The sequence below is a fragment of the Rhopalosiphum padi genome, chromosome 1, assembly GCF_020882245.1.
Source record: "Rhopalosiphum padi isolate XX-2018 chromosome 1, ASM2088224v1, whole genome shotgun sequence".
NCBI lineage: Eukaryota > Metazoa > Arthropoda > Insecta > Hemiptera > Aphididae > Rhopalosiphum > Rhopalosiphum padi.
Genome location: NC_083597.1, coordinates 90946780 through 90968604, shown reverse-complemented (window position 1 = coordinate 90968604; position 21825 = coordinate 90946780). Strand labels below are relative to the sequence as shown.

General features: G+C 26.4%; 2 protein-coding genes across 3 annotated transcripts; both read right to left on the bottom strand.

Annotated features, from left to right (window-relative positions):
* Positions 1 to 7068: 7068 nt before the first annotated feature.
* LOC132918606 (ubiquitin-like protein ATG12) lies at positions 7069 to 9307 on the bottom strand. The gene is made up of 3 exons (XM_060979954.1): positions 8858 to 9307; positions 8652 to 8788; positions 7069 to 7348 (listed from the first exon to the last, which is right to left on the bottom strand). The coding sequence occupies exons 1-3, from the start codon at positions 8919 to 8921 to the stop codon at positions 7226 to 7228; spliced, it is 324 nt and encodes a 107-aa protein (XP_060835937.1). The 5' UTR covers positions 8922 to 9307; the 3' UTR covers positions 7069 to 7225.
* A 1411-nt stretch (positions 9308 to 10718) lies between these two features.
* LOC132918595 (neuroglian) lies at positions 10719 to 21066 on the bottom strand. 2 transcript variants are annotated; one of them, XM_060979941.1, is made up of 23 exons: positions 20875 to 21066; positions 19176 to 19288; positions 18558 to 18687; positions 18371 to 18486; positions 18109 to 18302; positions 17896 to 18035; positions 17669 to 17830; positions 17401 to 17591; positions 17038 to 17313; positions 16790 to 16967; positions 15917 to 16008; positions 15572 to 15852; positions 15137 to 15505; positions 14835 to 15069; positions 14657 to 14775; positions 14409 to 14595; positions 13982 to 14249; positions 13745 to 13915; positions 13490 to 13656; positions 13082 to 13289; positions 12917 to 13005; positions 12353 to 12448; positions 12063 to 12276 (listed from the first exon to the last, which is right to left on the bottom strand). In XM_060979941.1, exons 2-22 carry the CDS (start codon positions 19249 to 19251, stop codon positions 12357 to 12359), a joined length of 3741 nt encoding a protein of 1246 aa, XP_060835924.1. In that variant the 5' UTR covers positions 19252 to 19288; positions 20875 to 21066; the 3' UTR covers positions 12063 to 12276; positions 12353 to 12356. The 2 variants fall into 2 exon arrangements, with proteins under 2 accessions (XP_060835916.1, XP_060835924.1); XM_060979933.1 differs by lacking the exon at positions 12353 to 12448 and having other exon boundaries at positions 10719 to 12276.
* Positions 21067 to 21825: the final 759 nt, after the last annotated feature.

Sequence of the window (21825 nt, the reverse complement as noted above, 5' to 3'; positions counted from 1 at the left end):
TATTCTGAACTCTTCAGAGTAACTAACTCTTATGTCTTTTTCAGCTTAAAGATACACATGTTTACATTACATGAATGTCAATTACTATGACTATATATCTATATTCATAATATTCTAAAACCCCCATGTCGGCACTCGGCAGCCTGAACAGTAAATGTAAAACTTAGACGGTAAATACTCATGTTTTTGTACCACAGACTTCGTAATAGTTCGTACATCTTGGGCATAATCATAATATGTAATTTGAATACCATGAAAAGTATTAAAGAGACTTTAAACAAGCTTCCTTGTCCTACAGATACTTCGTCTATTGATACTTATTTCTTTTCGTTATAAGTTTTGACTGTTCGATGCGTCGTAGGTTATGATTGAATTGTTAGTAATTAGTTTTGTATTTAAAAACTACATTAGCATATGATTAGAAATCAAAATTGAATGTAGACCAGATTTATAAGTGTTAAATTATAATGTTTAGATTTTGTTAAGCACAATAAAGTTGACGAAACCATACCTATGAATTATGATTTATGATTTATTTGTACTATATTTAAGTATTCGATTTAATCTTGTATTGACAAGACACAATCAAGGTTAGCTTTAATTATAAGCAAGTAGTGTATGACCATATGACCTACATCTGAATTGTTTTAACTACTTAAAACAGTCTAACGACTTTCTTTGGCTGACCAGTGACCACCTTCATACTCCCTATGGCTTACATACCTATAATATTATTATGTTTATAGGTTTTTACGTCATCTGGTGAACGATCATATTGAGTCGCGTATTAATTTGTTATTCGTTTGTGGTATACCAGTTAGAAAAATGTATAATGTCCATTGTCCATCTATAATCTCTCACAATCTTGTAAAGAAACCTCAATAAACATTTTCGAGTTATCGGCGAAAAACTAAAATTTACAGAAATTGAATATACGGTTTGTAAACCATTTATGAATAATAAAAAGCAAAGGTAATAGTAGTACTCCTCGAGGGATACCCAACGATATAATAAAGATAATTGAAAATTTACCTGAAATAATAACCTATATTGCGTCCTTCCTGTTTATTTAAATAATAAGAGCTTAATTAAGATATAATTGTGGGCCACTAATACCAAAAATACTTAATTAATTAATTAATTATTAGTTTGTAGTTTATAGACCACAAATTATGTATAATAATTTAGTTTTAATATGTGCAATATTTTCAGCAAAAATTAAATTAACCTAATACTGTAATATTAATAGTAAAATAAACGACTACCTGACCTATAGCTATACCAAAAACATATCATGAAATATATTCAGTAAAATTGGTTGACAAACCTTTAGTGCTCAAAATCGTTATTCGGATGCAAATATAAGTACGTCATTTTTTTGTGGTGTGGGCGGGGCAGTGGTCAGAGTGTGCAGTTGAACACCTTACTTTTGAAATAGTTTCAATTAGTCTGTTGAAATAATGTACCATTTTTTATATAATTAAAATATGACTGTTGAAATATTAATAACTACGCCCTACGGAATACATAAACAATAATGTAATTGTAAACCATGGACTAATTCACTAATGACATTACCTAATTAATTATACCTAAGTATATTAAAGTATTTTAAACATGAAACATCATTTTTAATTCGAATATTATTATTATTTATTAAAAAGAATACAAGTCCATAACTTTTAACTTTTATAAATATTTATTATAATATGAAAAAGCCATAGCTGACCTTAGTACCTTACACAAATGAGATAACTAAAAATAAAGGAGATTATAATGAAGCAACTAAGAAAATATAAATGTCTAAAAACATAACAAAAGTCACAATTTTTCACGGAGATGCCAATGTTGCGTTGCTATCAACAATTAACAGTGCGATGGCATGATATTATGACTAATGTTTTTGTCAAAAATTAGCTTACAATATTTTTACGTATTATCAATCGTATTATTAATTACTAATATAAATAAATGATATCAAAATATATCCTTTTCAGTTGCGTAATTTGGTCATGTTTGTGGAGGAGAGAGATGAAATGTTTTTAAATTTTACCTATTACCTCCCCCCGTCAAAAAAAATTTTGTATTTTTATAAGTACATATCAGTGCAATAAATATATGGACTCAAGTGACATGGAAACAAATAATTACAAAACATTCACATTTACAAATAGATACTATACTTTATTGGTACCTTCATAACAATTAAATTCTTTAATCACAATAAAAGATAAATCTACATCTTTCTAGATAAAACAGTAGTGTAGGAAGAGTCTGGAAGACTCGTTAACGTGAACGCATGTAAACTGTGCCACAAATACCTTTTTTTACTGTAAACTTCGCCAGAAAAAAAACAGGTAAAATTGGGATCATCATAAACTCCGCCACTGAAAAATATCAGGTAAAATTGAGTTAATGAAAACTCTGCTAGTGAAGAAAATCAAGTAGTAGTATAAAATTAAAATAATATATTATTAGAAAAAAATTATAATATAATGCAATATCATATCGTTCACATTAAATATTTATATCATACTAAAAAAATCGTAATAAATAATCGTTATACCTAATCAGGGTCCTCACAAAGGGGGGGAGCTGATGAACCTTGAGTACAGGAGCCTGGCTATTTTAAGGGCCCATGGGCTCGTTGAAATTTATTTGTAATTTTTATAAAGGGCCTGGACAAACATTTAGTACAGGGGCTTGATATTGTATGTGGGGGCCCTGTACCTAATAATCCAAAAATATATAATTAATAGTTATGTCATGTATGTAAACTAAAATGATGTGATACATTTGTAAATATTCTAAGTCTTGTATTACTCCATTAGTGTACCACCTATTATCCTGTAACACTGTCATTTTTTTTTCGATTTCGATTTTTTTTGATTTGGTGGAGTTAACATATAACCATTTCAGGTAAGAAAAAAAAACTGGCAGAATTTACATTAGACTTTATTATTACCTTTTTATCTTAACCGGTATTCTGGTGGAGTTTACAATCTTACAGTCTTAGAAAAAAGCACCTTTTTACCATTTTTTAAAAAAATGACAAATATACATAATTTCATTATTAAATTCACATATAGTGTGTATAAATAAACAAAATTATACACATTTCAAAATGTATAGTAAAAATAATGTCGTTTTAAAAGTAGAATAAAAATACTACTTTCGTAGGCACATTTTGGCATTTCGTCAATTCACCACACACTTGGTACACACCAGTCACCACTGGCTAAACCTATTTAATACCTACTTATAGTACTTTAATAGTTGTTATTATTTCTTATTATTGTATGTTGGCTATAGACATAATATAAAACGTAAACTTATTTATTTCATATTTTATATTATAATTATAATTTATAATGAATGTTAATAAAATAATATGCTGGCTGAATAATATTTGTAATTAATTTTCTTTTAATAAATATAAGGAACTAATAAACTATACCTATTAATCTGTTTATTTTTTATTGTTGTTTTTAATTGTTTTTATTTCGTTAAAAAACATTTAAAATAATATACCTCAGTTTTTATTTTCATATATTATAATATTTTTGTTTCTTAATTACTGTTCTTATTTGTAATTTCTAGAAGTTTTCTCTATTTAGAACTCTTTTAAACTTTCCTTGTTTCTTTTTGTTCAAGTAGAATTTGTTTTTTTTTTATTCTAAATATAAATCATTATACTGACATAACACTTATAACTTCAAAGATGTACACATCAACAATGAATGCAATTTTAAATTAACAACGGTTCCTATTCTTCAGAACACAGATCCGGAATAGTTTTAAGTCCGCGTGATGGTAAGAAATTATTTTTATATAAGTTTTAGCAGGCTCGATGAATTATACCGAGAAAACTCGATGGGCCGCGAAAATATTGGCCGTTCAAGTTATGACGATCCGCTGACCGAAAATATATTAAGACTGTTAAGAGTTAAAAGTGGAAGAAATGAAAACTAAATGTTGGACTTAAATATACCATAGTACGTACATGGTTGTAGGTTGTTGATATTAATAAAACTATAAAACTCGGTGAGCCGAATTTATCCAACCCGGCCTTGAGTCTTGGTCAATACAGCTATGAGCTAACAGCTAAGTTAAACTAGGTAAGTACCTTATTCAAGTAGTCATATAGTTTTAGTATTAGAAAAGTGTTGATTTAAATATGTTAAAAATGCTAATTTATAATCGAACATTTTTGGTTAATAATGATTCAAAATGGCTGTTATTATTATACCAAAACGTATAATTCATAATTTCTATATTCTAAGTTCTGTCAAATTATTAATTCAGGGAGTAAAATTGGGTAACCCAAAATTTTTTTACCCTATTCCATACCTGAAACCCACCTATACACATTATACAGCGAAAGCACCTTACCCGCCTTCCTTGTAAATTTTACCCAGTTTCAGATGAAAAACTCATAAACAATTTTACCCGGTTTTGAACGCTGAACCTACAAATAATTTTACAAAGGAAGACAAAGCCCATAACATGCAAACAATTGTGTCCGGTTTTGAACACAAAACCCATAAACCCCCTCCCATTTTTTACCCGGTTTTGAACGCAGAACCCACAAGTAATTGCATCCGGATTTTAATGCAAAATCCACAACCCGTAGACGATTTGTCGCACTTTTGCACCTTAAAGGCCTAGCCCACAAACAATTGTCCCCAAATCCCCGATTACAGACGCAAAACCCGTAACCCATAACATTTTTACCCGGATTTTAATACAAAATCCAAATAATTTTTAACCTATTTTAACTCCCTGAACTTATAATACGATGTGACTATAATAATTTCTCATCACCTACAGTCTCACTTATTAAGACACACATTTAAATCCAACACTAGTAGGCTGGAAATGGGCAAATGTCGTACTACGACAAAAATAAAATTATAAATTTAAATCGATTAATACGAGTAATTGAATTTACTAATCTGGCTAGCTATATCTACGTATATCAATTATTATAGTCGATCGGCATTTGCGCGTTCTCACTTATGATGTGGATTAGGCCTACTGGGGACACCACAATAAAAAAAACGCGCCTTGTGTAATACCTCATAAATAACACGGACGATGTTTTATTGTATGTGATTTAACAATAAAGGTGGTGAGGAAAATTACACTAACCTGTTACCTATCATAGATCTTACAATAAATTCTTACATAAAGTAATTATCAATTAAATAATTATTTATATCAAGAAATGAGAAATATTGATGTTTTTTATAGTACAGTGTATTACAATAGGTACAATAGTTTTAAAAAAAAAAAAATGTATTCTTTAACTATTAGTATTATTAAAAGACTCCCAAGTTAGGTTATTAGTTATTAATATTAGCCCTTATTTTACTAACAAAAGCACAAATGAAAGTGGGTTAAATTAATATTACCAGAAGTATTGTATGTATAAAGATATTAAAACATTGATAATTTAACATAATTTATTTTATTTATTATTTATTATGTAGTAATATATTGTACTAGTATTAATGTATTTTATTAATGATTTTATTTTTATTTCATGTAAATTTGAAACTTCATATTTTACTCATTTACTGAATAATTGGTTACGTATTTGTATCGACATATGCAAATACAAATGTTTGCATGAGATTTTACTAAACATAAGCCATAATTCTTTTAAAATTATTTTTTATTCAGAATTATCGGCAATCTGCTTGACTTCTGATAGCTGGTAGATGGGTTAATGCATGGTTAAATACATTTAGCCATGGGCTAGTGCTAATATCATAAGCATAGGCAGCATTGACATCAATATTTTCATTTTAAAAATAAAATCATTAAATTTAATTCATTAGTCATCACTAGAGCGCGGATTTTTATGCACTTAAAACTATCGAAATATGCCATATAATATGCAGTAAAAATCATGAAAATATGCAAACAATATGCAGTCTAAATCATGAAAATATGCAGTCAAAATTATAAAAATATGTAAGAATTTTTTATTTATTTAAATTTTACAATAAAACTTATAATAATTAATTATTTAAATACTTAATAAAAAAAAATTTATGAATTTTTCTGAACTTAATTTATTTTTAAAATGAATAATCATATACATTTCAAGTTTTTCTTTTGTGAAGCTGTGTTGTTTATCGGTTTACATATTTTTAAAGACTGAGAACGAACGTTTGACGTCAACCGAAGTTATTGGGGCATATTTGAAGCAACTTAGTATTGTCGGGTCTTGATAAAGATCTTCGAGCTTAATGTTTTCGAAATTTATTTTTAATTTTTCTACTTGACAGAATATTATTTTATACATTTTTTAAAATTTTTGCTTCAATATGCAATAAATTTTGAATTTTGCCAAAATATGCAATAACATTTAAATATGCAGAAATATGCAAAAAAAAAACTTCACCATTAGCTTAAAATTATGATGATTCGTGAAGATAACTGACAAAAATCCAAAAATATTAAAAGGAAAAAAATATGCAATTGCATAGAAATCCGCGCTCTAGTCATCACTCATTACTTTATACATATCTACAGATTGTATTATAAAGTTGACTGTATAATGTAATGAAGTTTACATAGGCTATACTTACAAGTTATAACATTATTCAAAAGTTTAATTTTTATTTTTTACTTGACACTCGTCAAATTTTAATTTAATGATTTAATTATATATAATTATTTAATTTAATAATCATTTTAAACGAAAAACTGTTCTGAGCAGTGATGACCTGTCATAAGCTTATATTACTAAGTATATTTTATGATATATCGATATGTTTCTTAAGTTTATTTATAAAATTAATAAAAGTAATTTATTTTACTATTATTATTATGGTAAGTTAAATTAATTTTTTTCAGTAATATTCTGTGTGGTTCACTATTTTGGCTTACTTCAAAAAACATTGTAAATAGTTAAATAATAAGTGTTTTTTTTTATTGTGATTATTGATATATAATATTATAAATAAATATTATACTTGTGGTAATACAAACTTTGTAATTGAATATTGTTTACGATATCATATTTTGATCATTTGATTAAATAAGTTAAGTTAAATTATAATAAAATGGTTTTATTTTTATACACAATATACATATTTATTAATAAAAACAATTCTATAAATTATAATAACTTATAAATTTATAATACAATGTCACAAATTTAAACATTTTTAATTTCTAGGAAACAAAATGTAAGTTTGTGAAATTTATGATCTCACCCCCAAGCTTGAGTTTTACAATAATGTAATATGAGACGACCATCTGTGTTGTAACATTCATACAAATTTTTCATTGTCTGATCAGGTGATGGCGCAAATGCTTGATTCACATATAAGAACTGCAAAAAAATAAGTATATACCTATTGAATTAAAAATGTTCATAAAAATGGATTTAGGTCAATATAAAGCGAATAATTGATAGTGTTAATTTATAGAGCATAAATAGATCGTGAGTGAGTTTTGGTAGATTTATATCATACGGATTTTTGTTACAAAATATTTGAGTTTTGGCGTATATACTATCTAACAACAAATAAAGTTGTTGAAGCATTTGAAAAACTTTTAGGAACTGATTATTATGTTCAAAATGAAGAAACATTAATGCCATTAATAGATTATTTTTAAGGAAATTGGATTGGTCCCTTACATAGAAATAAAAAGAGAAAATACCTTAATTTTTTTATAAATATGTAGAACTGATATTCTTTAGTGTTTGCTGATTTATCCAGAACAAATAACTCCGAAGAAAGGTGGCACAATTTATTATTGTTTTCAACTATGTTAAGCTCCTCATTGCACTCATCAATATGGAAGTTTATAAATGCATTGCAAAAAGAGGAGCAAGTACACCAATTGACAACAGAACTAAAGTTGCAAGAATCGAAGTACTATCAAAAAATTTTTATAAAAATTGGAGTGTTAAACTTAAAAAATTTGTCTAACTTATAAATATCGTAAAATGTTTTATGTTATTTTAATAATTAAATTTTAATTTTAAATTGTAATATATTTTTTTAATTAATGCTTGACTATTGAATTCTGTACGATGCTACCAATTGTCATACTATGAAAAGTAGCTCACGATTAATTTACGCTCTATCAATTGACAGGGTACCATAAAAAATAACATTAAACTCTAAAGTTTATTTTTTGTCATGTTTTATGTATTATTGTTTTTATAACTATAAAATGATTGTAGGTATATTAATACAAGTTTATTTTAAAATTTTAAATCAAAATTTGTTTTTAAAGGAATAAAATTCTATGGTAATATGCAGAAGTTAATAGGTATGTATTTTTTTGAAAGTTTAGAAGAAATTTAAAATTAAATTTTAATAATGAAATTACAAAAATAATGATTTTTTTTCACAAATAATAAGATCTATAAATAGTAAAATATACAATGATATACTGCAACTTCATGAAAAACCCAATATATCAATATAAAAATTAAAAATGAACAATTAACCTTATCTCATTGTACCACAAAACCCATAGTTGACAGTTTATTATGTAAATTTGCGTAAGTCTTATGTTTTTTGTTGATTAACATGGTACGTATAAAATAGATTTAAAGATAATAATTTGTATTTAACATCCTTTTAAACATAATTTTACTCATGAATATTCAATATATTTACCAAACTATCAGATGGTTCTAGTTTTAATAGTTTCCGTAAAAAATCATTAATAGATGCCACTGTTTTTTCTTTTTCAACCATCCATTTTTTTATTTTGAGAATTGGTGCATTACCAGTTGCTTTCAATAATATCTCAACTGTAAAAAATATAAATATATTTTAAATAAATTAAAACAAATTAAAATTTTAATGACTTGAATATTTACTTTTCTCTTTGTTTTCAGTAACAACTTTGGAGGTATTAAATTCATTAGTAAGTTCTTCATCCATGGTAAATGTTTAATACAGATAGTTTCTATAGTTTTTTGAAAATCAAATATTTTTTTACCAAACTCACATAACTAATACTTTTATACTTTTCAACTCATAAAAAATAAATACTCATAATAGTATGAAAAAGTTTATAGAATCCAAACAATAAACATAGGTAATTAAGAGTTGTAATTTATAGCTTAGAGATTACTAGTTGTAGAAAGTTAAATAAGAACAATAATAATACAACGTATAAATTATATTACTTGACTGAGTACTTACTAGTTACATTACAGAAATTATTAGTTAACTAGTTATTAATTACTAGATAATCATGCTAGTTAGCACATTAGTATTTAGTACATTACTAGTTTGCTGATTACTACTTATTACTTAAGTTTCGAGTTCAATTTTCTGCGTTGTCAAATAGAAATGATAAGAAATATCATGATTTAAAAATTATTTATTGATAAGAACTATGTATTATTGAAACGACTCTTGTCTCTTGTAGAACGGTGATTCACTGTTGATTGTTGACTTCAACGTTATTTTTTATTATAGACAATAGACATGTAAAAATAATAAGCAACTTTTATTATTGTGAGAGGGATGAAGGAGTGAAGGATTGAAAAACTAACAAGGGAGCCCATTAACATCTAACGAATCTTCCAATAATTTGTATCACTGTAGAGATTGGCTGTTGAGTACTTGAGTAATATCATGGCTAATTAATTATTTAAACATAATTAATGTTTTATGCATGAATTAAGATATACCTGGTTATCGATTGATTTGTTTTTAGTATTAATGAATAGTCAGACGTGCAGTTTAAATAGTACCGTAGAACAATGTCCCTAGCAACCAATACATAATTATGGAATTACATTACAAAGGTAATGTCACAGCAACCACTAGTTTTTCTTTCTGTAAAACCTAATTTGGAATATTTCAAATATTTAATAAAAAATGAGGCAAATCAATTCAGTCATTCTCAAGTGAATAGCATTACGCATGTAGATAATTTTTCTAAAAACAATTTTATTCAAATAATTTTAAAAAATCAATTGAATATTTTTTTTATTCGTATAATAATTTGTACAACCCCGACTTACACTTGACCAATTAAACAATAATAGCCTGATATCAGTGGTCAGTGACAAAAGGCTTCTGAATCTAGTCTAATACTCATACTTTATACGACATATAATACTTTACATAATAATATTGCACAGTTCATAGTACAATTCTATTGGGACAATGAATAAATTGAAAGATCAACTTAGATTGACAATAAAAACATTATAAATCGTCTGACATCTTGTAATGACTAAATAATACTTTACTAACAATTGTTAACTAATCAAACATTATTTTGAAAAATGGTAGATTAAAAAATAATAACTCAACGTTTATCTCACTGAATAATATGAAAACTGAAAATCAAAACCACTCTTTACATAGCAAAAATGAGTGTTGTTATTTAAATGAAACAAAAATATAAATCAATGTACAAAAAGAGAATAATAAATAAAATATTAACATCATAAGCAATAAATAATATTTTATTGTTCGATCAATTTAGTAAATTTAGCTTGTGCAATCCTTTGATATTTTATTTGTACAATATAAATGATAATTATTATATAAACTGTAACTTAATAATATTATGTTAACTATTTGACTTGGCCGGACTAATGATTTTCAAATTGATTAGTCTATTAGTTATTTAGAAATAACAATATACTGTATAACTTCATAATTATGTTCATAGAAAAATGGAAATTATAAAGTAATTATAAAAAAAAACACATCACATTACCTTTGCCATTTAATTAGGTATTTTAGTATAACCTACAAGTTTATTAAAAATACAAAATTATACTTAGATTAATACTGCAAATGTGTAAAATATATCTTAACTTAAAAATAACAATCTGATGTGTTTAAAAAATAAAAATAAATAAATAATATCATAGGGCACTGGAAAATAATGACAAAAAAAAAAAAATAAAAATATATATTTTACATCTAAATTGACTAAACTAAATACAGGTGCAATATTTTATTTAAAATGTGATATACTAAAATATTAAGTGTCGTTTAATATATCTCTATAAGGCAAAGTAGGCATGTCACATTATAATATTTGTTTTTGAATAAAGGTAAAAATGTTTTACATTGGTTTATAGTAATATATATTTACGAACTTAACTAGGATCTATTTATAATTTATATGGAATGCATGCGTTACACAAATATGTAAAAAAAAAAAAAAACGGTTATACAAATATAATAACAAGGATTATTCTATTCTATAAAGGGCAGTGAAAGGTGGTGGTGAAAATTTGATCAAAAATATATTCTAATATATTGTTCATATTAAAAATTGGATTGACATTTACAAAAATAAAATAAATGTTTATCTTTTAATATAAATATTGTCATGAAACATAGGTCACTTTTATAATTAAATGTGATGTGAAATCATAGTTTGGCTTCATTTTAAATTTGATTTTGAGATCAAAAAAAGAAAAAGAAAATGCCATTGTTCATGAATAATACTGATTACAAAATAATAATACATACTAAACAGTAAACATATAAAATTATTAGAGGTCTATATATAACATAACAAATATTTAAAAAGGTGTTAAATGAAGCGCAGGCGTAGCGTGCATTTTAAAATTAATATAAATTAACAGAATTAATCACAACAACAACCAAACCATTCTAAGAATGACAGTGGCACAAAATAAAATGTTGCAGCAATGCCTTTAATTGGTATGGTATGAATACAAAATTCTGATATTAATTTAAATATATTTATAAATGTATGAATAGTTTTAATATATTAAAAATAATACTACTTCTTCTTTTCCAATTGAAATTAAATAGTTAAGTTAGTTAGTATTCCTAATGTAACTATTTTTTTTTTTTTTTTTTATCATGAACTTAAAAATGTTTTTATCACAGACGAGGAATTCTAATATGAAATTAATAGACACGTTACAAAAATACAACCATTAGTTACAACAAAAGACAACAATAGTCTGTATCTTTACAATTAAATTAATTTTTTTAAGCGTTATTGGTCAAATAATAAATAGTAATACTGACATAAAAAGCTTTGGTTTTAGGGCAGGGAAGATTTTTTAAAAATGCATAAAAATATTTTATGTACTATATAGGTAAATGGTAAATGAGTAAATGCCAAAAATATTTTTTGAGAATTATACATAAGTGGCAGCAGAGGACGAACCGGTGACAGCTTGAAGTGGAGATTGTGGTTGTGGTTGAGGTTGAGATTGCTGTTGCCGATTTTTTCTAGCAGTGCCATACTGACCAATAAAAGATCCGTCCTCGGTAAACTGAGCTGTTTAATTTAAACATAGATATAAATAATATGATTTTTACAAAGAATTCATTTATTTTTATGGTTATGTACTCACACATTTAGACAAGTGTAGCGAAACCGGCCGAAGTGGTTTCGCCTTGTCTTTTTTTACCATACAAGCCAATGAAAGAGCCATCTTCATTCATTCCTTCTACAAGTGAAATGGAAGAGAAAACAAAACAATAACTAACATGCAGGATATTGAAAAATAGACTAAATATAAAAATGTGTGCAATATAATAAAATATAATTATTTTACTTAATAAAATTATAATTAAATAAAAAAATATGTTTGATAAAAACTTAGATCTCTTTAGGCAATATAATATACCAGAAATGCACAATAATTTTTGTATTGTATTATCATTTACAAAACACATTTACTTTGTTATGAGCTATAGTGATTTATTTTCTACAATCAAGATTTTATCTGGTGATACTAACATGCACATAGAACAACATATTTTATACAGTTTGAATTGTGAATACTAAATGAACAATTTGTACTTTAAAGTGCTATTGTCAAACGGAATAGCAATGAGGTAGTAAACGGTGTAGTAATGGATATTATGTAAACAAAATATAATGAAATTGATGCAAAAATACTAGAAATATATACCTGTGTCTCCTTCACCATATTCTGCCATTGAATCTGTATCACTTTCTGGAGACTGTTTTTCACTTCCTAATCTTTTTGCACCACCAAGTCTAATAAAAAAAGAGAAAATACAATCGTTTAACATTAATATAAAGTAATAAAAATGTACAACATTAATAAACATACGGTTGTGAATATTCATGAAAATGAGGTTCATCAGGATAATCATGTCGACCACGGGCAGCTTCTGATTCATGTACTACATATTTTCCTCCTCTATTACGTTTTAATATACATACAATAATTAACAAGATAATGAGGAATAACAAAGCTAACAGCATTGCAATAAACCATCCTGATGTAGCCATATTTTCACTTCTTCGAATTATTGGATCTAAATAATTAAAATTAAATTAGTATTTTAAACATATTAAGTGTGGCCAAATTTATAAAAAGTAGTGAGTAAGGAATTCACCTATATATATTATTATTATTTATAACAATGTTATAAAAATAAACTTCTTATCAGTTACATGCATAAAATTAAAAAATTATAAGATAAGGAATAGTTATTTCAGTTTTGAATAAATGTACCTGAGCTTGATGCTTCAATTTCAGCAATATCCGATTCTTTCATGGTATTACCATCCACAGCAACTACAACAAATTCATATAATTCTCCTGGTTTTAAACCCTTGACATCAATAAAATTCATGTCAAGTTCAGGTTTAGTTTCTTCATACAAGTTGGCACCTTTAAGCCTATAAACAATTATTTTATAAATTAAGCAAAAATACATAAGTACATACATATGATAAAGAATGGCATTTCTTCAAATTGTATTTTTACTTGTATTTTACAAAGAAGTGAGATCCTGGGTTTCCATCAAGTTTAGGCATCCATAAAATGCGAACTGTATCAAAATTATTATTATAACCTTTATGGACATAATTGAACTCTGGCTTATCCAATTCAGTTCCTTCAGGCAAAGGAGATTTAGTTTGTTGTTCAATAAAAAATCTATAAAAGAATAACATTGTATTATCTCACATATAAAAACTTAAGTTATACAAAATCTTTACGCACGGTTCGCCAACACCAGCATTAGTAGTTGCTTTAATGTAGATTCGATAATTAGTTGATGGTCTAAGTGAAGCCAATTTAGCAGTAGTTTGTTTAGGATCAGTAATAGCAGGACGTTGTGACTTTTCTCCAACGCCTTCTTGAGTCATAGCTTCATAAGAAATCTCGTAGCCTGTCAATACTCCATTTGCTTCTTCTGGTGGTTGCCAACTTAACAAAATTGCAGAAGAACCCCATTGTTCAGCTTCAACTCCATGAACAGGTCCTGGAACTAAACATAATATTTTTCATTATTACAACCCTAAAAATTAATTTATGATCTGTCATATTAATAAAGTAATAAGCAATTTAATAAATAAGAAACATTTAGGTATTTTTTCAAATATTGAATTTTTAAATTAAATAAATTACAAATTTCTACAGTATTTACCTCCTTCAGGAGTATTAAAAGTTATTGCTTGACTAGGCGGTCCATTAAAACGACTGTTGTGTGCAAGTATACGCACATTATGTTTAGCATTTGGTAAAAATTTCTTAATTTCCACTTTTGTCATATCCGAACTAACTTGTTCTTCAATCATATTGTTTTCTCCATCTCTCTCAGTCCAAAATTGAATCTATATCAAGTAATTAATAAATATAATCCAATTATAAAATTTAGGTATTAAATAAATTTACCTTGTAGCCTTTAAAATTTCCCTTAATAGATTCTGGTGAAACAGGTTCCCAACTTAATATTGCACTTCTACTTCCAGTAACATTCAAAACAGTCAGATTTTGAGGAGTCTCGACAGGAACTATACAAATAAATAATTACAACTAAAATAGAAACAGTAAATAATGATTTATGATTTACCATCTTCGCCTGAATATCCAATAACTTCATTTTGCAGTACATTAGATTCGCCTTTTTCATTGGATGCAACTACTTTGACTTTATACCGTTGGTATGTTGGTTGATTATCTATCTTTAATTCTTTAATAGTATAGTCTGTTATTTCTTCTGAATTCCAGACTTGGCCAGGTATGTCTTGTTTCCAATAAACTCTGTATCTTAGGCCCGGAGCATTATGTTCAATTTTTGGCATTGGCTAAATATTTTTTAATATTGTTTTAATATTGTATTTCTTTAAATCAATATAATAAAATACCACTTACTGTCCAGCTAATGACAAGGTTAGACGGTGTTGTACCAGCAGCTTCAACATTTTCTGGATTTTTATATGGTACATCTGGTTGAGTGGTACAAACACTTGAATGTAAAGATGGGTTTGATCTACCAATTTTGTTTACTGCAATTACTCGAAATGTAAAATTTGCCCATGGTGTCATTGGTACAATAAATGTTTGACCAGATGCAGGTACATTATCTGATGCAACTGACCATGTATCAGGAGCAAAACTAGTATTGTATTCAATAGTGTAACGCAAGATAGGTGCACGATTATCTCCCTTAGGTTGCCATTTTACAGCAGCATCTTTTTTATTACAAGTAATTCCTAATAATTGTGGTGGATTGGGCTTATCCTAAAATTATATGTAAAAAAATGTACAGATTAACAATATAACATGTAACCAAATAAAAGCCTTTACTTGAACAATAAGCATGGCACTAGCTGTTGCTTGATCCAACTCAGTTCTAGCTAAACACGTATACATTCCAGAATCCAATTCAATAGTCTTAGTAATAGTCATAGAATAATCATTTGTTTTGACAAAACGAGGTTCAGTGTCAAAATTTATAGGTTCGTCTTTAGCTAACCAGTCAATGTTAAGATGCAAAGATTGATCAGAAGTTGCTGTACAATGAAATGTGGCTACTGCTCCAGCTACTACTTCATAATCTTCTGGTTCAGCAGTGATTTGTGTATGTTCTATGGATAAAATGTTATTATTTTAGTTATAGTTAGTTTAATATAAAAAATATTAATTGCAAACCTTTAACAGTAAGAGTTCCAGATGCATTTGCTGATCCATAGTTATTAGTAGCAATACAAGTATAGTTTCCAGCATCAGTAAAACTCACTTCACTAAAAAAAAGTTCAATATTAGTAATTACAAATAAATGAATTAATTGAGAGTAATTAGTAGGGTTAGGATGTTTATCTTTTTGCATATTTTTTTAGGTTGTCCAATAGCTTCCATTCTTATATAAAATTCATAATTTTCATGATATCTATATTTAAAATATAGACACAAAAACATTCTATTAATAATTTAATTAATCTCTATACATTTATTGCATTTTTTTTGTCCACATTTCTTTATTTTTAAATGCATATTTTTCAAAATAATCATGCATAACTGTTTTTTAGTGCATACATATTCATACATTTTTAGTGCATAAACATCTTAACCCTAGTAATCAGAATAATTTAAATTTTATCGATTATTAGAGAACTGTATTAAGATATTACCGAACATTTTAATACTATTATTTATCGCATCACAACTAAATAAATACAATTTTCAAGAAAATTAAAAAATATAAAAAAAAATTTATTTTAGTCAAAAAAACCTTTTGATATATTAATAGTAGGTGACATGTAAACCTTGTCAATTGACCTATAAATGTATTAAAGATAAAAAAAAAAATTATTATTGTTTCTACTATAAATCATCGTAAAATTAAAGTAATATAAATAAATTATAACGAGCAAAATTTTTTTGTCATGCTTAGAATGTAGAAAAATATTGTTAATTTAAAGAATTTTTAGTTGTTAAATATTGTCAATAAATTGGCCATAAAAATAAATTAAATTAAATGAATTAATTCATTAAATCATTAACCTTGAGTTATATGAAACTAACCTTATTTGTAAGTCCCCATTATCCAGTGTTGAATAACGTCCACCAGTTAATTCTATATTGTTTCTTGTCCATTTTACATGAGGTTTTGGTACTCCAAAATTTTTACATCCAATAATAATAGCACGGCCATCAACAGTTTCTACTTTATGAGGGGGTTCAGTGATTTCAGGTGCCAATGCTAATATACAAAAAATTAATGATGTAATAAAAAATTATAAAAGTTCTAGAATATTTGAATAATAACATACCTAATACATTAATATAAACATCCTTATACACATATCCAATACTGTTGGTTGCATTACAACCATAATTTCCAGTATCATTTTTAGTCAGTGGAGTAATTGTAATAGAATTAGAAGTAACAAATCGTCTGGGATTTGGTGATGCTTCACTTAATGGTCGACCATTATGAATCCATTTAATTGTAGGTTCTGGATTACCAGTGGCTTCACATTTAATAACTGCAGTTTCTCCTTCAGCTCCTTCAACGATTTGTGGAACCACAGTAAAATATGGCACAGCTGATGAATAAATTGTAATAAAAAAGTTTGTTTTAATAAATACATTTTATAAATTATAATTATTAACTAATATAAATATTATTGTACCCATAACATCCAGTTCAATGTTATATGATTGAGGTGATCCCACACCATTGCTAACTTCACAAGTGTATTTTCCCTTATCTTCAAATTTAACTTTCCGAATAATCAAACTTTTGCCATAATTTCCCTGACTTACTCTTTCGTTGGATTGTATAGGTCTGCCATCTTTAAGCCAAACAGTTTCTGGTAAGGGACTGCAAATATAAATTTAAAAAAATAAGTTAATTACCTAAAACATTACATAGATAAATGCATTTATAATATAACTTACGTTCCACCATAAATACAAAACAATTCAACTTTTTTATCCAACAACGCAACTTCATTTCTTCTAGTTACATATTGCTGAGTAGGTGGATATTTATTTTGTAAAGCTGTTTCTGCAGTTTGAATAACATTCAAATTTACAGGATTTCCTAGTTTATACTCGCTCCTAATAATTACAATGAGTTAAGTTCATATTTCTATGAGATATTTTAATATTTAAATGATACATACATTGTCAATGATTCGGCATAGCAAAAATATGTAGAGCCATCACTGGTATCATGTCTAGTTACATTTGAAAACCAGAGATTACCTTCCGGATCTAATGTCATTCTAGTGTTATTAACTGTTGTTAATCCACCTGCTTTATTCTAAAAGTAAATTAATCATAATTATTTATTGTATGTGTGCTTTATATAAATTAATTATTTTTCAAGTATTTACCCTTATAAGCCAATATACATTTGGCTTAGGCCATCCAGTTGGAGGATGACAAGCAAGTCTAAATGGATCACCTTCTTGAGCTTCAACATAGAGTTTTGGTTCATCTTTAAAGGAATTTAATTCAGCCTTCACAACCATCACAGATTTAGAAGTAGCTGTACCCCAAGGATTTTCAGCAAAGCATTGATATTGTCCTGTAAAAGAAAAATGTAGTTTGATTAATTAAAATTGATAACTAATAATTATACAAAAACAAACATACCAAGATCTTCATCCCTGGGTTCAGTAACAGTTAATGAACCACGGCCAGGTTGTTGAGCTATTCTGTCATCATAGGCCTGCCAATCAAAATTCTTACCATTTTTCATCCATCGATACCTATTATAAAAATTTAAAATATTGAATTGTATAATTTAAAAAACGAATATATATTTTATAATTTATAATACTTTGGAGCAGGTTCTCCTTCTGCTTCACAATCAATTACAAATGGTCTAACATTTTGATTTTGAACAGTGGCTACTTGAAATAGTAATTCATCTGTGTACGGTTCTTTGACAATTCTTGGTGGAGATTGAACTAGAATCATTTAATCATAACAAGAATATAAATACACAACTAATGGAATCTTGTCAAAATATTATTAATCAAACGTCTCTTCAACATAATATATTTTTTTACAATAATATGGTTTTTATTATTATTATTATTATTTTAAATTTCACTAATATTTTTAAGTTTTTATACATATATATTTGATGATTGAAACTAAAACATATAACCGTTGTCATATTTCAAAAATTAAGACAATAAAAGTGAAACCATTAAACATTAAGATATTTATATAAAAAATTATATACATATTTCTTTAGTTAAATATATTCTTTTTATTTTAGTTTAAGGTTGAAAAAAATAGCAAATTACAAATAAAAACAATAAAAATAAATTAAATGTCTTAATGATTATTAATTAATAATTAATAATAATCTACATCGTGTATTTAGGTTATGTACCTAATAAAAATACATCCATACTTTTATTTTATAAAAATAAATGTAGGTACTTACTTATAGATGAAGTTGTTACAAGAAATAAAAATAATAATTCAACTGAGTACAGTAAATGCTTGGAAATTCTGTACATTTTGATGTTTTTCTGCTCCAAATATATTGATTAAAAGCTAAAAAAAATCAATATTAAATTAAATTGTTTATTATGCTAATTATTTTAATTAAATATGAACCATACAATTTAAGATAAAGGTTTAGAAAATTAACTTTAATTATAATATATATTAATTGGATAATTAAGATAATGTCAGTTTTTTAACTATGAAACTTATTTATATAGCTACTAATTATTAATAAAGGATATTTAATTTGATAACAGTTCAAATTATTTCAGAATTTCAGATAATTCGCTATAATTGTTTTTGCTTTAAAAAAATATTTCATTATTTATAAATAGAAAAATAGAGGATTCATTTTACAATTCTTATCTTAAATTTGTATGAGCTAAGAAGACTATTTATAGAGATGAAAATATGCATGACTCATTATGACTCATAAGTGTAACAAATTTTCCAGATTTTAAAACTGAAGTTAAGTAAATAGACGACAAGTAAAAGTAACTTTTTTAAGTATTATTTTAAAATAGATTTTTATAAATAACTACACAGGTAACATTAATAAAAAAAACTCAATATAATTTTAGCGATAATAATGATTTAATATTAAATTAAATTAGCTATAGCTATAAGACAAATGGTTAATAATTTTTAACTGCTATAGGCGACAAGTGTAACAAAGGTTTTTGTGCCAACTAGGAATTTTGTTTAAAAATAATTTGTTTCTCTTTAGAAAAATTCATATTCTATAAAATAACTAAAAATTAGTAATTGTAATAGGTAAAGAAAAAGTAGATACAAGCTACACGTTTATCATATTTAAATTGCATACATAATAGTTTAAGAATTCTTTTAACCAAAATAGAAAATGGTGACCAATTCTAAGTTTATGTGAATGCTATAATTAATGATAACAAATAAATAGGAAAATGCATTATTAATCATAATTGATATTTTTAAAATTGTTATTGTAATATTACAAATATTTATGTATAAATTGTAATGAAATATAACTATTAGAATATTACTAGATTCATACCAACTAAAACTGTTACACTATTTATATTTTGCAGTATTTTTAAGTTTTATGTCAAGTAACAGTATATAGTTTAAACATTACCTTATAGCAATATTGAAATAAGTCAAAATAAAGAAAATTATTATTAGCAGTAAAGTTTATCTGATGGAAAGAACAGTCTACAGTAGTAACAGAACAACCAACACCATTATCCTAATAGGTCAATAGGACCTCAGTCATACATTGGCATTTATCTTTTGTAGCTTACGAGCACAATTTAACAGTCAATTACAGTTGAAGGATACATAGTTTATAGTTTATAATATCCAGTATCTCATAAATATTATGAATGAGTGACCCCTACCCCCATGACATTTTAAATCAATGTAACAATAGGTATACGTAGATAGAAAACGATTGGTTGGGGAAAAAAATTAATGTTAAGCTCGAATAGTGGTGCTCTGGTCACGTACTCTATAATAACTCCTACGTTGTATTTAAGGTTGCGTGTGAATTAAAACGGATAGCGTGTGTAAAAAAAAATCAATTTTGTAGTTAACTGTTAACGCCTAGGTAAACCCGAAAAATGTATAATATACAAAAATTTCAACTTTACACTTACCTATTTTAATGTTATTGAACTGAACACTAACACAATATTAAACATAATTAGGTTTCGACGGCATTTAAATTTAGTAGGTACGTCAATTTAAATTATAAATTACATATTAGAAAACAAGAACCGACGATACATACAAACTACACCTCTCGGCTGACGGCTGCTGCTGTCACTAGTCACTACTGAAGTTGCAGTTACACCCACAAATAAACAAAACACAAAAATTCCATGGAAAACATGGACACACCATGGAACATACTATTGAGGTTAGGTATATAATCAAATAAATAATTTTAAAATCGTCTTACTACAACAACAACAACCACGAACACATTAACGGTCGGCGACCGCAATAAGATAGTAAGACGATAGGCCTGCTAACAAACTACACTAGAGCGCGCTCTCGTTATCGAAAAACGTGACAAGAAGGCGAAAATCATTTGCCCGCCACTGCGGAATCGAAAACTGCACTGAATTATTTAAAATTTTAGAGCATATTATTATCCATCCGTGTAAAACATTTTCAAACTTACGTTTTGCGGTTTTCACATTTCACGTTATTAAAAAAAGTGAGACAATAATATTAAAATGTAAACATATTAAAAATTATAGCTTACCACATACACATAGTTGTGAATAATATTGTTGTATTTTAATATTTTGTCATTGTTATATCATATTTTGTTTATTTTTTTTTTTTTTGTAAATGTGTAGGTATATTATTTTTTTACGATTATAAAAAAATTAAGACTATGTAAGTTCATTTTAGTAGCGGTCAAACTGGGGGGATGAAAGGCATAGATCCCCCATGACTTTTTTACTTTAATATTTATAACAATTAAATTTATATATATCGCACTATAATGTTAATTTATTAAATTTTATTTTATTTTTACGCCCCATGACAAAATCATTTGACTGCCACAGGTTCATTTAATTGAATTTTCATCAATT